At 45.6% G+C, this 18,757-nt stretch overlaps 1 protein-coding gene across 7 annotated transcripts in view; it reads left to right on the forward strand.

Annotated features, from left to right (window-relative positions):
- STK11IP (serine/threonine kinase 11 interacting protein) overlaps positions 1 to 18,757 on the forward strand; it is a 42,103-nt gene that overhangs the window by 12,379 nt on the left and 10,967 nt on the right. For 6 of the 7 annotated variants that reach the window (XM_053246711.1, XM_053246726.1, XM_053246719.1 and 3 more), the window contains 12 exons: positions 2,543 to 2,617; positions 3,371 to 3,466; positions 7,279 to 7,386; positions 7,651 to 7,722; positions 9,848 to 9,977; positions 10,124 to 10,227; positions 10,497 to 10,586; positions 11,737 to 11,778; positions 12,106 to 12,267; positions 12,704 to 12,788; positions 12,891 to 13,229; positions 15,209 to 15,399. In XM_053246711.1, coding sequence (XP_053102686.1) covers positions 2,543 to 2,617; positions 3,371 to 3,466; positions 7,279 to 7,386; positions 7,651 to 7,722; positions 9,848 to 9,977; positions 10,124 to 10,227; positions 10,497 to 10,586; positions 11,737 to 11,778; positions 12,106 to 12,267; positions 12,704 to 12,788; positions 12,891 to 13,229; positions 15,209 to 15,399 — 1,494 coding nt within the window. The remainder of the gene's footprint in view (positions 1 to 2,542; positions 2,618 to 3,370; positions 3,467 to 7,278; positions 7,387 to 7,650; positions 7,723 to 9,847; positions 9,978 to 10,123; positions 10,228 to 10,496; positions 10,587 to 11,736; positions 11,779 to 12,105; positions 12,268 to 12,703; positions 12,789 to 12,890; positions 13,230 to 15,208; positions 15,400 to 18,757) is intronic. The other variant, XM_053246759.1, reaches the window with a different exon arrangement.

Below are 18,757 nucleotides of genomic sequence, written 5' to 3' on the forward strand. Positions count from 1 at the left end.
GCAAGGTGATTGGTAGTCTGGAACGCTGCACTACAGAGTTCAATTCTGTTTGCACAAGTTATGTTAATTGGACACTTTGTTTTTACCCAACTTGCAGATTTGTTCTGATAATGCAATCTAGGGGCTGTTGGTTGGTTTTCTCCAGACATCTTTTGGGACAATGACTGGGCAGTGGAAGGACAATAGGCTATTGGGGAAGGACAGTCAACTGAATAATGAAATTTCTTTTATTTATGTAATACTTCTCTTTCAGAGGGGTAGCCATGTTAGTCTGTTGCAGAGTCTTGTGGTACCTTGTATATGTTAGCCTTAAAGGGGAACAGAACTCTTTGTCAACAAGCACTGGACCTGAGTAGGGCTTCCAGTCTGGTTTCTAAAACTTGGCAGGATCTGCCTCGATGTCTCTAAGGTTTTCTTCACAATCAACGATTGAAAACATCTGCTCTTAGGGTGGAAATAAAATCTAAGGTATTGATGCTCTGTGGTCCGTGGAATATCCTGATCTAATGCAGATGGTATTTCCTGGCCCTGGATTACTGCTAGGCAAGAGGACCAGAGACAATCCAATGGGGGAAGCAACAGAAGTTTATCGGAGCTTAAAGCTGATCATATTCATTATATTCAAAAATTACTATATAGACCTGGTAGAAGCATCTAGTTTGGCTTTGGGGGTGGGTAAAAGGGTGCAATACTGTGCAGTTCAGCCTTTGTTCTCCCCTGGTTAGCATATCATTTAGAAGGGCCAAGACAACTGATTTGGAGAAGGTGGGCAAGGGCTGAGATTGGAGTAGTATTAACAAAGTGTTGTTGTTGCTATCCTACTACTTTCGTTATGCAGAACCTTCTTTCTGTGTATGAAATGAGCTTTATCCCACCCAGTAACCACCTCTAGGAGCTCCTGATGTTTACCTTCCCAGTGAGCTGTATGTTTTGTGTCTTATCTTTAGGGGCACTGTTCCATCTGTTTCTTTTCAGGTATGTTTGCTTTGCTGGTTATGAGCAGACATTTAGCCAGAGCAGGCATGACACTCAGATATGGATTAGAATGTGCTAGCTTTCTTAGTTACCAAGTGGGTTATTTGGCTGCTGTGGGTCTCTTGGTGGCTTACTTGAGTGAATGTAAGATAAAGATATTAATCTCTTCACTCAGCAAGGGATGCTAATGCTAAAGTTTGGAGAAGCTAAATCTCAGATTAGCCTTTAACTGAGAAGAGATATGATGGCTGCTTAAAGCCTTTTTATAGAGGCTGCCAGTGCTATTGCATCCCTGCCAGATGCTCTGTGGGGGCAGATGGAGCCTGCATGTTGAACCCTGCTTTGGGTCCATGACCAGATGAATTGTAGCTCAGTGACATTAGCCAGTAAGACTGTTTAGATAAAATGTGCTGGGGCCATTGGTGTGCATTCAGCAATACTTGTGAGAAGTGTCCTATCAAAACAAAAGCTGATGATACAGAATTTCCATCAGGGGCCAGTTCCTGTGATTAGTCTCTGAAGCCCTCATTCAGCCTCCATTGCATGCTTTCCAGTCTAGCATAATCTCTCAGATGTTTGTACCAAGAGAAAAGTGAGTCAGATATCTATCGAGAAGATGACTTTATATAGCTCCATCAGTGTACGTGTCATTTTTTTCCAGGGTAGCATTTTGTTCTGAGAAGCTTACAGTCTAAATCTACTTTGCATTTAAAAGAGCATCGCTGTTTCACCCTGTTCCGCACACTGCCTGCTCTGTCATTCTTGGGCTTCAGAGTGACTTAGTGCCTTTCTCACTTCTGCCTTGTAGCTTCTGTTGGTGAGAGTCTGTATGCGCAGATGCCTCTGTGGTGTGATCCGCTAGTGCAGTACGCTCTCTTCAGGAACCTTTAGCCAACTGTCATTGTTCTGTTCTGTTCTGCTGTTAACGTGTACTTCGGCAAAATAGTCAAAGGCAAAAGGCCACATGAATAGTTAGCTGTGAAATGCAAGAATTGATGCTGTAGAGAACTGGATCACAATCGTGTTTGGTTTAATGGCAATGCTTTTGCAGTGAAGGGAGCATTAGTGGATTACTTTTGGGGAGAATAAGGAAACTGGGGTTAGTTCTTATGAGACCATGGCCACATTCGCATGCAATGCCAAACCGGAGGTAAACGTGGCCGAGGTTTCACATCATAACTCCAAATCATGTCGCAGATGTTCACCAAACAATGGCCCGCCAAACTACAGTTGCAGGCGTGGGGAGCCCCTCCCTTGTGCTCAGCCTCATGGCCAGACTGTGGGCAAAACTTCACCTAGTCACGCCTCTATATCTATACCAGAATATCAGTAGCTGTGTCTTTGGATGCAAAATTATGCATAATGTGCTGCCACCTATGGTGCTTGTACATTGCTTCACTTGAACTTCTTGCAGAAGCGGATGGCTTAACTTTACAAGTGATATCTTTAGGTGATAGAATGGTTGAAGGACTGGGCGCTTTAGATTTTTGACAGGGACTGCATATTGGGAGTCTTGGTAGCACTGAAACTTGTTGCTGGTGAGTGACTGACTTTCTCCTCCCTCTAGCTCATTCACGTTCCTGACTGTAGCTTGCCTGCTGCTGTGAAGATTTTCCCCTTCAAATCTTTGCGACGTTTAGAGGTTAGAGCTCCAGATGCTGGTGTTGGGTCCTCTGGAGGAGTGATGACCTATTCCTAGTCATTGCCGGGGGAGGATGTGTTGCTGTCCATTGGTAGCTAATCAGTCTGATTTCTTCTTGCACTCCAGTCTAAAGTCAGCTTTCTTAAATGGAGATAGTAGTTCTGTGAGAAATCTCATTAAAAACCTTTACCTTATTGTTGCAAGGTTGTGGGAGGGCCTGGTGATAGTGGATTTTAGGTCAACTGTATATGGATAATATCTCTGGGGGCAGGGCATGGGTGAGATCCTAAAGTATGTGTACCCTTGTATGTGGGAGGGCATTGGAATTACGTGACTACTAGGCCTGTGTACCACAAAGCAATTGGATCTGATCCAGCAGAAAAATTGTTGGGAGGTCTGATATGTCATCCCCCCTCATTTCCGGTCAAGTCAAGTCAGAAATCTGACATTCCTGTTGGACTCCAGTTAAACGGCTGGCAAGTTGCCTCTCAGCTGAGAGGTGGCTCACTGGCCATTTTACTGGAGGAATATCAGAACTGCAACAGGCTTCAGACACAACAGTGGGGAGCTAAGTTGGAAGTTCTGGCTGTTGGGGGCTCCCTGCTATTGTGTCTGAACTCATTCCTGTCGGTGGGTCTATGGGGTCTGATATGCCTGTCGGACTGATCTGACTGCACAGCCCTAGTGACTGCTATATTACATGTGGCCTCTTCCTCCTCATCCCTACCCACATCTTTCCTTTCCTTATCTTAGCTAAAGTGTGTCCCTCTGCACTGTCTGCGGGGCCTGCGGTTGGTCTATTCCCAGCTGGAGGCTTTGACCTGCTCTAAATGTGTGAGCTCCCTGGAGGTGAGTCGAGGTGCACATTAGATCACTTTTTGTCTTGGGAGATCAGAAATCATTTGAGCTGTTATCTGGAGAAGCTGTCCTTGTCAAACTGCTTGTTGTGCTCAGTTGCATTAATGTATTTTGGGTGGTTGTGGTGGGGTGTGTGTGTGTGTGTGTGTGTGTGTGTGTGTTGGTAAGGTTTTCGTTTTCCTTAAAGCAACTATGGGAAGTGACAGTTTGGAGCAGAAATTTGTGCAGGGCCAAAAGGGAGTGCCTTCTTCTTTCCCTGCTAGATGCTTTTCTTATCAAAATAGCTCCTACCAAGCTGCTTTTTGCCCTATGAGGATAGATTTTCATAAGAAAAATGGACCCTGGAGTTAAGAACTTTCTCTTGAGGCTGCAGCTTCCCACACCTGATTTGGATAAAACAGTGACTCAAATAAGCATCGCGTGTAGCTTGACCCATGCCCTTGATCCTGCCTAACCTCTAAGGTAGGATCTCTCGATTCCCTGTGGAACGCTTCTGACAATTTTGTGGGCTGCTGCTGCTGCTTGCTGCTGCTACTATTTAGATAATTTTTTCAACAAAAAGGGTCCTCAGAGTTGTTTACATGGGGTATGTGTGTGCTCTCTGTCTCCAAAGAGCACACAGTCTGAAGGTAGATACCATCAACAGCCACTGGAGGGATGCTGTGCTGGGGTTGAATAGTCCCCCCCCCTGCTTAAAATAAAGAGAATTGCCACTTTGAAAAGGATCTCTTTGTCCGGTTAACAGAGGACGTGTTCTAAGCCACCTCCCCTGCTAACTGGGAGGCCACCATAAATTCATTTGGGCTACTCTGGAGTATGACCCCTTGGCATGTTGCCTTCCCTTTTCTTGTCTTGGATGATGGATGGAAGCCCATCGTGATGCCGCCTGCTGCTGAGGCCAGGTGTCTTCTCCCACGCTGTCCATGCCCCTCCCCCTGCATCAGCATTCCAGTGCAGGGGGCATGGCTGGCTCTGGGTGCGAACATGCAGCCTCTTGACTTCTCCAGCTGACAAAGTGCTTTCTTTGCCGGCTAGGTGCGTCCTTTTTCTCCTTTCGTGAAGGGAGAGAAGGGAGCACTTAGCCACTGAAGAAAGCAGTTTACCGGCTGGAGTGATCAAGGGGCCTCATGTTCATGCCCTGTGTATGTGTGTTTGCCTCACAACCTGGCCTCTTCGTAGATGTTCAAGTCCTCAAGCAGTAAGGACTTCATGGCCTGGCCAGGCCATTGAATGCAGAACTCAGAGAAGTTCAGTGTTCATGTGGAGAATATGTCTCGGCTATTAAAAACACGTTTGCTTTTTTTTTTAATGGATACAACTCTGGGCAAAACATTTACCACATCTTTATCAGTATTTGATAGGCAGTAGGGCTGCTGGGACCAGATAAAAATTGCTTTAACCACCAGTTCTTCCATTCCTGAAGGGGAATGTACTAAAGTCAAATAATAAAAGGGTCCAGTTTTGGTGAGCAGTGACCATGTTCCAAACGTAGAGAGATTCCTTTAAGCTGGGGACTCTACCTGGCTGAACCTTAGTGGTGGTGGTTTTGATTCCAGTATGGTTATAGTTTTACTGAACTCGCACACTGAGCAAGATATGGAGGGATAGAGGTGGAGGTATAAAGCTGTTAAGAGGAAAAATACTTAACTAGAAACTTGTTTAGGTGTTTGAGTGCTGTCTGGAGCCTAATGCAAGTTTGATTCCAGACAGCAACCAACCAACTTAAAATGTATCTGGTTAAGTATATTTCCTCTTAACAGCTTCATTAAGAGGAAGTATATAAATATAATTGTTCCTGGTTGCATGTGCTGTAAACTCAGTTCTGAAGAATTTTCATTAATGAGTATTTGAAGGAATGAGTGAAGAAGCATTTCTTGCCTGCTTGATATTAACTAGGAGTAGGGATGTGCACGGAACCGGCTGGCCTGGTGGTCCGGCACCCCCCAGAACCCCCCCACCCCGAAGTTCGGTTCAGTCCGGGAGGGGGGTTGTGATTTTTTTTTTTAGTTATAATTAAAAAAAACCAAAACTTTTTCCCCTTTGGGGAAGGTCCTTGCAGCGTGGTGGTGGGGTGTCCCGCAGAGGTTGCCCCTCCCCCTGCCAGCCTCTGTTATCACCACCTTTGGCCGGTTCTTCAGCTGTTTCGGGCCTCCGTAGTTTGGCGCAGTGGCCATTTTGGGTGCCACCGCACATGCGCAGATGGCCTTGGCGAGGCCCTGGGTCATGCCAGGCTTCACTGAGGCCATTTGCGCATGTGCGGCGGCGTCCAAAATGGCCGCTGTGCCTGATCTACGGAGGCCCGAACGGGCCGAAGAACCCGCCAGAGGGGGTGATAACGGAGGCCGGCAGGGGAAGGGGGAACCTCTGTGGACCACCACCACCACTGCCTCGAGGACCTTCCCCAAAGGGGAAAAGGTTAAAAAAAATGTTTTTTCACTTTAAAAAAAAATTCACAAAACCCCCTTTTCACATGCCTATCTAAGAGTTGGAGGAGGGAGAAGTGGAAGGAGATGAAGGTATGCTAAATATTTTCGGACACTGTGAGCAGTGTTTCCTGTAACAGTAATTCCCAGATGTTTCTGGCTAGGGATGTACACGGAACCAGGCAGGGGAGGCTCGATGGCGGGGGTGTGTGTGCTGCTTTGAGGGTGGGGGAGGCTGCTCTTCCCCCTCCCGCTGCTCTTCCCCCTCCCGCTGCTCTTCCCCCACCAGTGCTATGTTTTCAGAAAGTCCATTGGGGCATCCATATACCTCCCTGCCGCCCCGTTTGCCCCCTTTACTGGAACTAACCAGTAGTATCTGATGCACCGGCATGTGCACGTCGCACCCGCTGTGCACTTACCTCCTGCTCTGTGTGTGTGCGCACCCGCCATGCACAGGTGCATCAGATACTTCAAGTTAGTTCTGGTAAAGGGGGCAAACGGGGTTGCAGGCAGGTATGCTGCCACCCCGCTGGACTTTCTAAAAATGGAACACTGGCAGGGGAAGAGCGGCAGGAGGGGTACGTACATCCTCCACTGCCCTTAAAGCAGCACCCCCCTCCCTTCGAACCGGAGGAACCACCCACCGTTTGAACTGGTTTGGATTGGAAGCCCATAAGGGGCCTCCAAACCGGTTCTGTGCACATCCCTATTGCTGACCACAACTTCCATCGTCCCCAGCTGCAATGGCCTTTGGCTAGGGATGATGGGAATTCTGGTAAACAATGTTAAGGAATCCCTGTTACAGGGAATGCTGACTGTGAGGGTAGGCAAGAAAGCATGTGCTTCTGAGAGTGTTTAAATTAAACTGTCTTTTTGTTCTAGAAACACAGTGTATTAGTCCTAAGTTTGCAGAAGGGTTAATGCCTTGCAGGCAAATTGCAAACTCCTGTAAGGAAAAAGAAGTTTAATGGGCTGTGCGATGTAAAGTTTGTGCATATTTTGATGCTGCTGAATCGGCTCTTCTCCTCATCCTCAACCCAAGAATTTCTTGGAGCAAATTATGTGGTGCATAATTTCAGGCTGGGACTGATTTAGCCAAAACTGGCATATCAAAAATTTCTGGGCAAAAGGTTTTGGCCAGGTGGGATTGCCAAGTGGGCTGCTCTTGTGCCTTTAACTGCAGCTTGATATGTCAGAATTAACAGATGACACTTCTCACAACTCAGAGAGAAATGTTATTGGCTGATTGCTGCTGATCAAACTGCAATTAAAGTTCAAATGTTGGTAACCTTGACGCCAAGGTGCTGAAATAGTGAAGAGGCACATTTGGGACCACTCTGACTTGTCTACCTGCCATTCACTTTGCCCTTCTTCTTGCAGGAGATCATCTCAGCATGTGGAGGGGACCTCAGTTCAGCCCTGCCTTGGCTGGAACTACAGTCAGTCAACTTCAGCTACAACTCCATTGCTACCTTAGATGATTCACTGGTGTGTGAGAGGATGGGGCCAGGGAAGGTGTAGTAGGTGGTGAGAGCTGATCTGTCACCATGTCTCCTCTAGAGAAAGAAAGGTTGACTGTTCTTTCTGAAAATGTTGGTTGTCCTTGCTTACTAGCCCTTTTTGGCGGAGGGGGTGGGGGGGAGTACAGATATGGGCTTCTGGATGGCGTTGCAATAACTTGCCTCCTGGGACTACTTGACTACGCAGTAGTTATTAGTAACTTCTTGCACCTTCTTTCTTGTTTTTCATAAGCAATTGTTGAATGCCCTGAAGGCGCTGGATCTTAGTCACAATGAACTCCAGGACTGTGAGCACTACTTGACAGTAAGTATTTGGCAAGGAGCCAAATTCCACCCTTTTGGTTGTCAGTTTCCAGCCACCTGATAGACAGTAGGCAAACTGGCTTTCCTCCTGGTCTCTGACCCAGCTTCTTGTTCTCCAATCATTTTTCTGAGTGTCTCTTAGGATATAGTTTATGTAGGGAATAATGTATTGCACGAGGGCTTAGTAGAGGAGAGCTGGTCTTGTGGTAGCAAACAAGACTTGTCCCTTTAGCTAAGCAGGGTCCTCCCTGGTTGCATATGAATGGGAGACTTGATGTGTGAGCACTGCAAGATATTCCCCTCAGGGGATGGAGCTGCTCTGGGAAGAGCATCTAGAGTCCAAGTTCCCTCCCTGGCAGCTTCTCCAAGATCGGGCTGAGAGAGATTCCTGCCGGCAACCTTGGAGAAGCCACTGCCAGTCTGTGAAGGCAATACTGAGCTAGATAGACCAATGGTCTGACTCAGTATATGGCAGCTTCTTATGTTCCTAGTGTGCACGGGCTTCGGCACTTGCCAGTTCAGAGGTGTGTTGGGGGGAGGGGTGTTCTTTACGGACGGGGGAGGGGGCTCTTACACTGCCTTTTAAAATGGTCTGGCGGGGCAGCAGCGTACCTCCTTGCTGCCCTGGTGCTTCCTCGGACTGGAAGTTGCTGCTGCGCGTGTGCAGGTCATACAAGCAGTGAGTGTGACATGTGCACATGAAGTGGCAACTTCTGGTCGCTTCCGATCTGAGGAGGCACCAGGGTGGCAAGGAGGTATGCTGCTGTCCCGCCAGACCGTTTTTTAAAAGGCAGTGCAGGCGGGGGAAATGCGACAGGAGGTGTAAGAGCACACGCTGCCCCCCCCGTCCTTAAAAAGATCCTCCCCCTTCGAACTGGCTTTGCTGCCGGTCTTTCCCATAAAGGGCCTCCGAAGTGGTTCCATGCACATCCCCAGTAGGGCATATCCACCCTTCTCCCCCCCCCCCAACCATGTATTCAATCCTGTGGATTCATGAGAAGGCTGAGAAGAAGCGAAATGAAGCTCATTTCTAACTTTGGTGGCAAGTTCTGCTTTTGTGCAGGCTCATGAGTTGCGGATGGCCACCTACAGTTGGCATTCTAGCCAAAGCAGTATAATTCAGCTCCCCTCTGAAGTTGTAATTGTCAAACCAAACGTGGGTTTTCCTTGCCTGTCTCTCATAAGCATCTTGCACAGTGCACTGCTGTGTGTGTTTACTTGGAAGCAAGACCCATGGTGTTCAACGGGGCTTACACTCGGCCAAGTGGGTATAGGATTGCAGCTGCATTCTCTTTTCCCATGTGCCCCCCCCCTTTTTTTTTTGCTGCTGCTTTGGAAATGTTTATCTTCCTCCTCCAACTCCTTTCCATATCGGTTTTGATAAAACATACTTTCCTGGTTTGGGGAGAGCAATTGGCCCTATCCATCCCCAGCATAGCATCACTCCAGTGGCTGTTGCTGGTATCTGCCTTATGTTTTTTTTGTTTTGTTTTTTAACTGTGAGCCCTTTGGGGACAGGGGACCATCTTCTTTATGTATTATTTATTTTTAAGTTATTATTTATTTTTCTGTGTAAACTGCTGTGTAAACTTTGGTTAAAGAGCAGTATATAAATATCCATAATAGTAGTAGTTTGTGCCCCACTCATCCACCCCCAAGATGTTACACTTGTTTAAAATTTGTTACCTCCCTTTCTACCAGGAATTTAAGGCTGTTCTGCATATAACAGAACATTGTAACTATATTCAAGTTATAAACAATAATTGCTTTTCGGGATGAAAGTTGTGCCTTTGTTGGGAGAACTGCCCATCCTCTGTGGGTGTTGTCTTCCTGTTCTATGTCACTGTCACTCTAATCCCGGTTGTCACGTGTGGCTGTCATGTGCTTGCTTGAGCACAGGCAGAATTTAGAACATGTACCACACAGATTTTTTTGGAACAGTTTAAAACAAAGATGCTTTTGAACAGAAACTTTCTGATCTTTATGTTGTCATGCGCATGTGTGTTTTGGATTGGTCACCTAAGCACTTGAGGTCCCGTTTGGTTTATGGCATTTAGGATGTAGTGGGGGTAATAGTATGACTAAAGGGATGAGCAGTGCTGGGTTTTCCCATTTTCTCTATTTAGGTGCTGACAGAGCTGGAATACTTAAATGTGGCCTATAACTCCCTTCCCAAGATGCCTGATCTTGGACTGCACAGTCAGGTTAAACTGATGACCCTGATCCTGCGGTACAACCAACTTGACAGTATTAATGGTGAGACTAGTGAGCTTGCAGTAGTCTGAAAACTGGATTATGCACTACTGAATTGGATTGGAGATTAGAGGTCACAGGGAGGCATAGTTTGGCAAAGGGGGCCCTCTTGCTTCTCTTCTGATCTGACTCTGCTTTCTTCTCCACAGGGGTGGAACGGTTACCTCTCCTTCAGCACCTTGATGTTGCCTATAACTTACTACTGGATCACACTCTTTTAGAACCACTATCCTTGCTGCACAACTTGAAAAAAGTGAGCAATTGATCTGATTAAGGGTTTGGGTAGGGGCAACTTGGCAAGACAGGGTCTGTCTTAGAGGTCTTGCCAGCTGTCATCTGTGGCAATTGCATAACTGCAATACATGTGGCACTCCAAACTGATGAATTCGCTGTCGTGGAGGTAGGAAATATAGAATTTCCCTAGAAACACAGTATTGTTGTCAGCGCTGAGAAAATATGAGGAAGGCCAAACTCTTGACAGTTTCATTAAGAAATATAGACCATTCGTTTTCAACCTTCCAGCTGCATCTTGAAGGGAATCCATTATGTTTCCATAAGAATCACCTGCCTGCTACCATAATGCACTTGTCTCTGAGGGCCATTTCTTCTAACGTGAGTATAAGCGATCTGTGCTGCAGTTCTTTACAGTTCAGACTTTGATACAAAAGGAGCATGACTCCAAGAATCAATACTGTCCAACTCTCTGCTTTAATACTTTCACATTGGAAGCAAACCTTGTGCTTAGCCAATAATATGTTATTGCATATCAGAAGTTCACACACTGTTCCCCCCAAAAAAATTATCCCAGACCTGCATTGTCAATACCTGGCGCCTAAGACAACAGAGTTCAGGACTTTTGTGACCACATGGCTTGTGTCATCACAAAGCATCTTTTAAAGCAGGAATATAGGTTTTTCCCTGCACTCCGTCCTCCCCATAAAATGTATAGAATTCTGCTTGGTGATAGAGCCATGGAAGGTGGAAGGAACCTTTTCAAATTAATGTTTTGTGCCCAAGGCAGCTTGGAAGTCTTATGTTTAACAGCAGTTTGCCATGCCTCATTTCAGAAGCAGTCTGATATGACATGGGGATCAGCTCTTTAAAGTACAGCTTTAAAAAATCTGATGAGGTGCATATTAGCTTCGCATGCACTTTGCTTTGGCTAAACTTAAAGTAGCCTTTTAGATACCAGCCAAGGAGTTGTGGGTAGGTCCTTAAGGTTCTTGTTTTGTTAATATGCCATGCTTTCTCTTGCAAGCAAATTGCTCTTGAGTCCTGTTAGCTCTCTTCATAATACCTGACAGCAACAAGTTCCATGGCTCTCTCCCACCACGATACCCTCTTGGGCGTATATGTATGCATTTGTTCTGTGGTAGAGGACTGTACACCTTGCACCCTCAATAGGGGTATAATGGAGTGGAAAAGTTCTGTTCTGCACACATGAAGATTGCTGATAAAGGCTATTTTCCTTGGCTGGATGCAGAATTCTCACCCTTATTCTGGGGTTCTTCACCCACATATTCCACAGTGGGTGGAATCTGAAATAGAAAATTATGCTCTTGGTTTGGCAAATAGTTACCACTTTTTTTCCATTCTGGTAAGAGAAATAGAAAGGGTTGCTTGAGAGGGCAGATGGCTTACATTGTCTATCTCCTCCAATATGGCAGTTTGTAAATCCCAGTGTCTCATGTGGTTGTTTTTTGAGAGATGACAAGGAGATGGGGGTGCTGATGTCTTGCTGATTATCCTTCTCTGATTCCAGTTCTTCCTTGATGAAGAGCCACTATCTGCTTCTGACCTGCAGGTGAGGATGATACTTCCCCTGGCGTGATAAGAAGAGGTGGTGCAGAAGAGGTGGTTGCTGGAGGCCTTCTCATCCTGGTTGTCCTCTAGTGTATCTTGGCCCTCCCTTGATAATTGGCAGCCACTTAATAATTTTGTTCACTGAGGAGAATGTTTAGCTAGCCGCCTAGCCTGATGCCTTCTTCGTGGAGGGTGGCTTTTTTGTGAAGATATGCACAGAACTGCTGAAATGGCACTGACTGGCCACCTCTTTAAAAAACCATTAAGGGAGAAGTTCCTGAATGGTCTCCCTTGTCTCTCTGGGGCTCATTCTATCTCTTTTCCCCAGCATCTCCCAAAGCTGAATCGGATGGCTGCTCAGCCAGTCTGCACCCCAGTCTCGGAGAGGGCCCTAACAGATCGCAGTGTCCTAGAAAGTTCTTGTATGGCAGACCAAAGTGATAGCCAGTCCACTGGAGAGAGCAAATTGCCCACTCGGAAGAAAACAAAGGTAGTCCTCCTATTGGGAGTTTGGGATTCTTTGGTGGGTGGGTTACAGAGAAAGAAGAGGCTGTTCTCCAAACCACCAGTGGGTATGCCTACTACTTCTAACCTGTTGGAAGAGTTGCGTAAAGTACTTTTTAAAAAAAAGGTACTTTCAGGAAGTGTTCAAGAATGTACTTGAAGTAGTGTCTTTAATTGCCATGTAGTGGTTTATGCAGAATCCTCAAAATTCTGTTTTCATTGTTTGCAGAGAAAACACTTAAATGTGCTGCTGTTTCTGCTGAAAAAGCTTAAATCAGCCTAAAATCCCAATCACTTCTAAAAAGGCCTTCTCTCCAGAGGTGTGAAGCAATTATGATAGTGTTAAGTTATCTTAACACTATCATTGAAAAACCTGAGAGGCTTTTTTCTAGCCTTTTACTCATAGCTTGTCTCTGCTTTAGGGGAAAGTTAAAAGGGTGCGCAGGGCCAGCATTTCAGAGCCAAGCGATACAGAACATGAGTACGCAACACAACCTCTTTCAACAGGTGAGACCTGGATCTCAGTGAGTCCATTACCTGGGGTTGGAGTCTGCCTGGGATTCCAGGGCTGTGAAGACTATAAATATTTGGGTTCTGTCTTTGTCACAGGTATAGTTCAGCAGCACCAGGCAGAGATGGAGCGTATGGACAGTTTCCGGGAACGCTTTGGTCCACACTGGCTGCAGTATAGGCGGCATCTAGAAGCAGAAGGACAGGCAGGGCCCATTACCCCCTCTCAAAGCCCTACAACTGACTCTCTAGGCAGCTCGAATGGGGCTTCTGAGCAGAGCAAGAACAGAGTGCAGGAGCAGAAGATTCCTGATGTTGTCAAGGGGAAAGAAGTGGAATTGCCACAGGCTGAAGTTGTTGTGGAAGGTCTCCAGACAGTAGTGGAAACCAATGGACTGGCTGTTAAAGAAGAGAAAGATCAAGAGGAAAAACTGGAAGGTAAATGGTGCAGCTCCTGGGCCATTTTCTGTTCTGTGGGTAGATAAGAGTTTGTGGGCGCCCTAGGTTCTGCATAGGGTTCTGCTGGTAGGCTAAAGATAGCATCATCTGGGTGGCAAAGTGCAAATGATCTGGTGATATCCCTAACTTATCTTGCTGCTAGCTTATTTCTGTTGTATCATGCAGCCTGTCTGTGTACTTGCTGAGTTCCGTCTCTGGCTCAGCTGTTTCTGTCTTCAAGTGCTTGAGCACATCTTTGCTTAGAGTCACTTTTTGAAGGCATTGTAGGCCTGGTGATCCATAAGAAGTGGTGCTTTGTATTCTAGGCAGGTTACATAGTGCTTGCGTAACCTTGGAATTTGTAGAGATGTGATCAGAGAAAGGTATTTGACACTCTCATGCAAAATCTGGGAATAGCAGATTTCATGTGAAATTAGTATGTTTCAAGCTCTTGTTGCAGAAGAAAAACCTAAAAAATCTATAGGTAATTCTTGTTAAAAATCTAATCTAGGCCATGGTTTAGTGTAGTGTTTTGGTGCACTTAATCTGACTGAAATTGATGGCTTTAAGCACCCTTACTTAGTGTTTGGATTATGGCCTAGGTAACTAGGTGGTAGAATACCTGCTTTGCATACTGAAGCTCCCAGGTTCAATCCCTTGTATTTCCAGTAGGGCTGGGAAAGACTGTTGTCTGAAACCTTGGAGAGCAGCCACTGCCAGTTCAGTGTAGGCAGTACTGAGCTAGATGGACTAATAGTCTGACTCAGTATAAAGCAGTAACATATATTTAGATGTACTCTGCTGCTTCACGTAGTACAGGTATGTACTGTACCTCCAGTGTCCAGACTCTCTGTCAATGTGTTCTTAGCCCAAACTTCCTTTAGCTCCCTCATCAGTAGTGATGGAGCCGAAATCCTTAATGTTGGAAACAAGCTAAAATAAAAATAGTAAAAAAATAATAAAAACCCATTTGTATAGCCAGAAAACATGGAAGTTTAAAACCTCATCAACTTTGGTCTTGGATAAAAACGTACTGTAGTATAGAACTCAATCTGCATTGTTGATATACCTTGAAGAACAAGCAGGCCCATAGTTTAAGTTTAAGAATTTGTATACAGCTGAATTCTCCTGCTTACTGGAAAGTTCAAAACGTCAATACCATTCTAAACCTAGTAAGTCCTTCATACATTGAGCAGGACCTTCCTCTTGCCTATATGTCACTTTTTAAGAAAGAAAGTCCCAAATTACTTGTGTCTGAACTGACTCTTGGATGATGATGACTGCAGAACAAACCCTTTATCTCTCTGAGGCTGCATTCTCATGTCCAAAATAGCATGCTGTTGGTTTGATCTAACTGCATAGAATATTGTAAATTATTTGTTAGAAACCAGTTTGTCAACTCATCTCTGTTTTCCCTCTCCACTGCTGAATACCATCTGAATGACATGTATACTTTATGAAGAAAGTGGATCAGACACTTTACCCTCACGATCTTGCAGTGTTCAGTGTTTGATAAATCCCTTCATGCTATGCAGTGGTTTGGCGTCCAAATCACTGCATGTATCTGATATCAAGGCACTACATTCATATATTCCCCTTCTATAAAGAAGTTCAACATGGCATTCTGTCCTTCCAAACACCTGGGGAGGAGAGAATGAAGGACTTGTGCTGATCCATCCAGCTATACTCATTACTAAAATGTCAACCTAATTTGTCAACCTAGTGTCCAATTCCAACATTAATGCAGAAAACATATTTTGGCATAACATCCTTATGTCTGCATTCCTCTCATGGTGGTCTTTCAGTTTCAGATCTCTTCTAGTCATCTATTCCCCTTGGCACTTATTAGTCACACTTTGTGGGTGTTGCAGCCCTGAAGGATTTGTAGATTATCTCAAAATATTTTCCAGTCCTCTTTAGTTGCTAGGGCTCTGGATGCTGGAGCAGATGGAGACTAACACCCATATTTATCCTGGTAGTGGACCTCTGCCAGCCAGTGTTGGTGAGCCAGATAGAAGGTGACTGTGACCCAGAACCAGACTGGATCTTCTTACGAGTCACTGCCCAGCATGTGATGGAAGTGGAACTGAAAGCAGCCAGGGTTCTGCACAGGTTGGAGCTGCAAAGCCTGCAGAAAGTAGAGACTTCAGAAATGAACTGGAGAAGGATGGTAAGTTGAAGTTACTGCCTTGGGGGAGAAGATTTTGGGTCATCTGACCATCGTGTAGTCTTAAGGAGATTATTGTTGCCTAACAGTTGCACAAAAGTGAAGGGCAGCCCTTTCCAAAGGGATGTGATGCATGCATTGCACATGTATACTTGATTCTATAAAGTCACATAGAGCCCGTTCACACAATTAAAATTATCCTAAATTTCTGTGGCATGTGCTCTCGCGATTTCTGGTTTTGTGAACCTCGGAAAAATTGGCAGGGTTGGGGTGGCACTGTGCCAACCCAACATCTCCCCAAAATCATTAATCTTAGATCTGAACTTCGGCTCTTGATCCCAAGTAGATGTCAGGTTGGGATGGTTACCAGATATATTTTTTTAACTGTATGAACTGGCCCATAGAGAGCAGAGCAGTGGATAATGTGGTTTCATTGTCAAAAGAGAGACAGCCCCAAACTTATGGGATGTATCTGCAAGCTCCTATTTGTGCAGGTTCTGCCAGGCTGAGCTGCCAACTAAATGAGGCTTCTTGTCACTGAGTCTGTTGCCAGATTCTCCTCTTAAGTTCCCACCCTTTTCTTCCTAATAGATGGCGTGGGACTGAACCAAAGGAAACCATGTACAGTTCCCCACCCCGCTTCTTCCCTGAAGAAGAGCTCTTTGAGCATTTGCTTACATTGCCCCACCTAGCCTAATGCTGCTTTCAGTCTTTCTCATTATTTTGTTTGTTTATCCCCACAATTTGTACTCTGCTGTTCACATTAAGTTTTCCTAGATAGTTTGTCAAATATGAAACAGTAACTCTCAGATAATTTAACAAGTTCTAGTAAGAACTAATCTGCCTACTTTCCTTTCCCTACAACTGGATTAAACTTGATCCAAATCAATTAGGCAGTTCACAAGTTAGCCCACTTGTGCCTCAAATGCTCACGTGTCTACCATCTTGAACTGAGGTGTATGGCATCCTCACAAACCACGCTGTTGTGGTGTCTGTATGTCACTCATTACAACTGTACCAAATTTAGTTCAAACCAGTTGGGTGGTCCATAAGTTAGCCCACTTACGCCTCAAATATGTATGCATCCACCTTCTTGAATCGGGATGAGTGACATCACAAATTATGCTGTTGAGGGGTCCCTATGTATCCCAACAACTGCAGCAAATTTGGTTCAAATTGGTTAGATGAACCACAAGTTAGCCCACTTGTACCTTGAACATTCACACATCCTCTCATCTTGAATAGGGGTCGATGACATCACAAACTACACCACTGAGGTGTCTCTAAAACTGTACACAGTTTGGTTCATATTGGCCCAGGCATTGCAAAGCTGATGGGACACACACACACACACACACACACACACACACACACACACGTGAAAGCAGGCTAAAAACAAAGTATGGTAAAATTATTTACAGCAGAATAATTGTTATGAAGAGGAACTGTTGCCAACACCATCATTTTGTGCTGTCCTGCACATCTGATGACAGGTTTTTTTTGAAGCTTCTGTGGCTTTCTATCCTGCAGCTCCTCAGCACAACTCTTTCCTTCCTCGCAACGTATGACCCCTAGTGTCAGCCTTCTCTTCTGTTTTCTGGGGCTTAGAGATAGCTTGAGTCAGCTGTCTTGCCCTTGGTTATGCAGTATGAGCACCAGTACCTAGTAATACATGCAGTGAATACAGTTTTCAGTTCTGCCTAACGCTGCCTGTGTGACTAAGGAGAAAACTAGCCCTGGTTTTTTTTCCACCAAGACCTAAGGGTCAAACTGCACATTTGTATAAAAACATATTTTTAAAAGTAGCATGCTTATTAGGATTGGACTCTTCTCTTTCTAAAAAAAAGTGCTGCTTTGGGCATGGGGTGGGCTCTGATCTAGGCCCAAACCACAGTATGGTGGGGGAAGATGGAGTTTAACCCTTTCCTCTTGCGCTGTCTTTCCTTTCCCTGTCTTGTGCTGTTTGCAGCAGCTGAGGATGGATTTTTGGTGGGAAAAGGTTAAATTCTCCTCCCCATGTGCTATAACCCCAACCCAGACTGGGGGACAAGTGACGGCATTTTTCTCAGGAAGAGAGCAAGGCCAGTCCTAAGCATGTAAAATGAGTTTTAAAGTAACGTAATGAGGCTCTACACATGCTTGGTGTGTGTAGAGTGGGTCAAGCCTGCTCTTCCTGCACACGAGCAGTAGTCAAGCCCTAGGCGGCTGGATCAGCCAGCCACACGATAACCGGCTCCATCACGGAACAAGTTGAGGCTGCGGGGATCAGGACCGCCTGGCCCCTGGAAGTCCCAGAATGCTGTGCACGGGGCATTCTGGGGAGACCCCCGAGGCTGGGAGGCTTGTTGTTGACTCCCGGTTGGGGGGGGGGTCTCCTCATGAGTTGGTGCGGCAACCCGCAATAAAAAAAACCCAGGGTGAGCGAAGCGCTCGCTCTGCTAACCTCGTTTAAGGGGAGGGCTACTTTGGCGGGCTAGCCGCCATTCTCACGATGGAGGAGAACCGGGCTGGGCTCCCTTAGCCTGGTTTCCTTCCATCGTGTGAATAGCCTCAGTGGGTAGTCTTGGCCCAAAATAAGGTTTGATGGACCCTCTGTGCTAGTTTGTCATCTTGTGAGTTGCGGGTTTGCCCTGTCAGTGTTTCTTCAGAGAGAGCCAGCGTGGTGTAGTGGTTAGAGTGCTGGACTAGGACCGGGGAGACCCGAGTTCAAATCCCCATTCAGCCATGATGCTAGCTGGGTGACTCTGGGCCAGTCACTTCTCTCTCAGCCTAACCTACTTCACAGGGATGTTGTGAGGAGAAACCTAAGTATGTAGTACACTGCTCTGGGCTCTCTGGAGGAAGAGCAGGATATAAAATGTAATAAATAAATGTTGAGCTGCTTGCTTTCTTCAATGCCCTGCATGCTCTCTGTGGTCCTATGACACAGCTGTTGGTATTCCATGATGCAGTTCTTTTTCAGATTGAGCTTTTTTGGGAAGGAGAGTCATCTTCTCATTTCTTTTGCTATGTAAAGCATTTTAAGAATTTTTTTGCTGAAAAGCAAAATTCTAAATTTGTCATTCAAGTATACAGTCTGATGTTGGGTACAGAATTCAGTATCGGTCCCCGGCTAACTGAGCAAAGAGACACCGTTCTAAAGTGGTGATTCTCTTTATTTAGCAGGGGAGAGCAATTGGCAGTATCCATCCCCAGCACAGCATCCCTCCAGTGGCTGTTGCTGGTTTCTATCTTATGCTTCTTTTTTAGATTGTGAGCCCTTTTGGGGACAGGGAGCCATTTTATTTATTTATACCTATGTAAAGTGCTATGGGAACTTGTGTTGAAAAGCAGTATATTCATCATATTCATATTTTAAACT

The sequence above is a fragment of the Hemicordylus capensis genome, chromosome 1 (assembly GCF_027244095.1).
Source record: "Hemicordylus capensis ecotype Gifberg chromosome 1, rHemCap1.1.pri, whole genome shotgun sequence".
NCBI lineage: Eukaryota > Metazoa > Chordata > Lepidosauria > Squamata > Cordylidae > Hemicordylus > Hemicordylus capensis.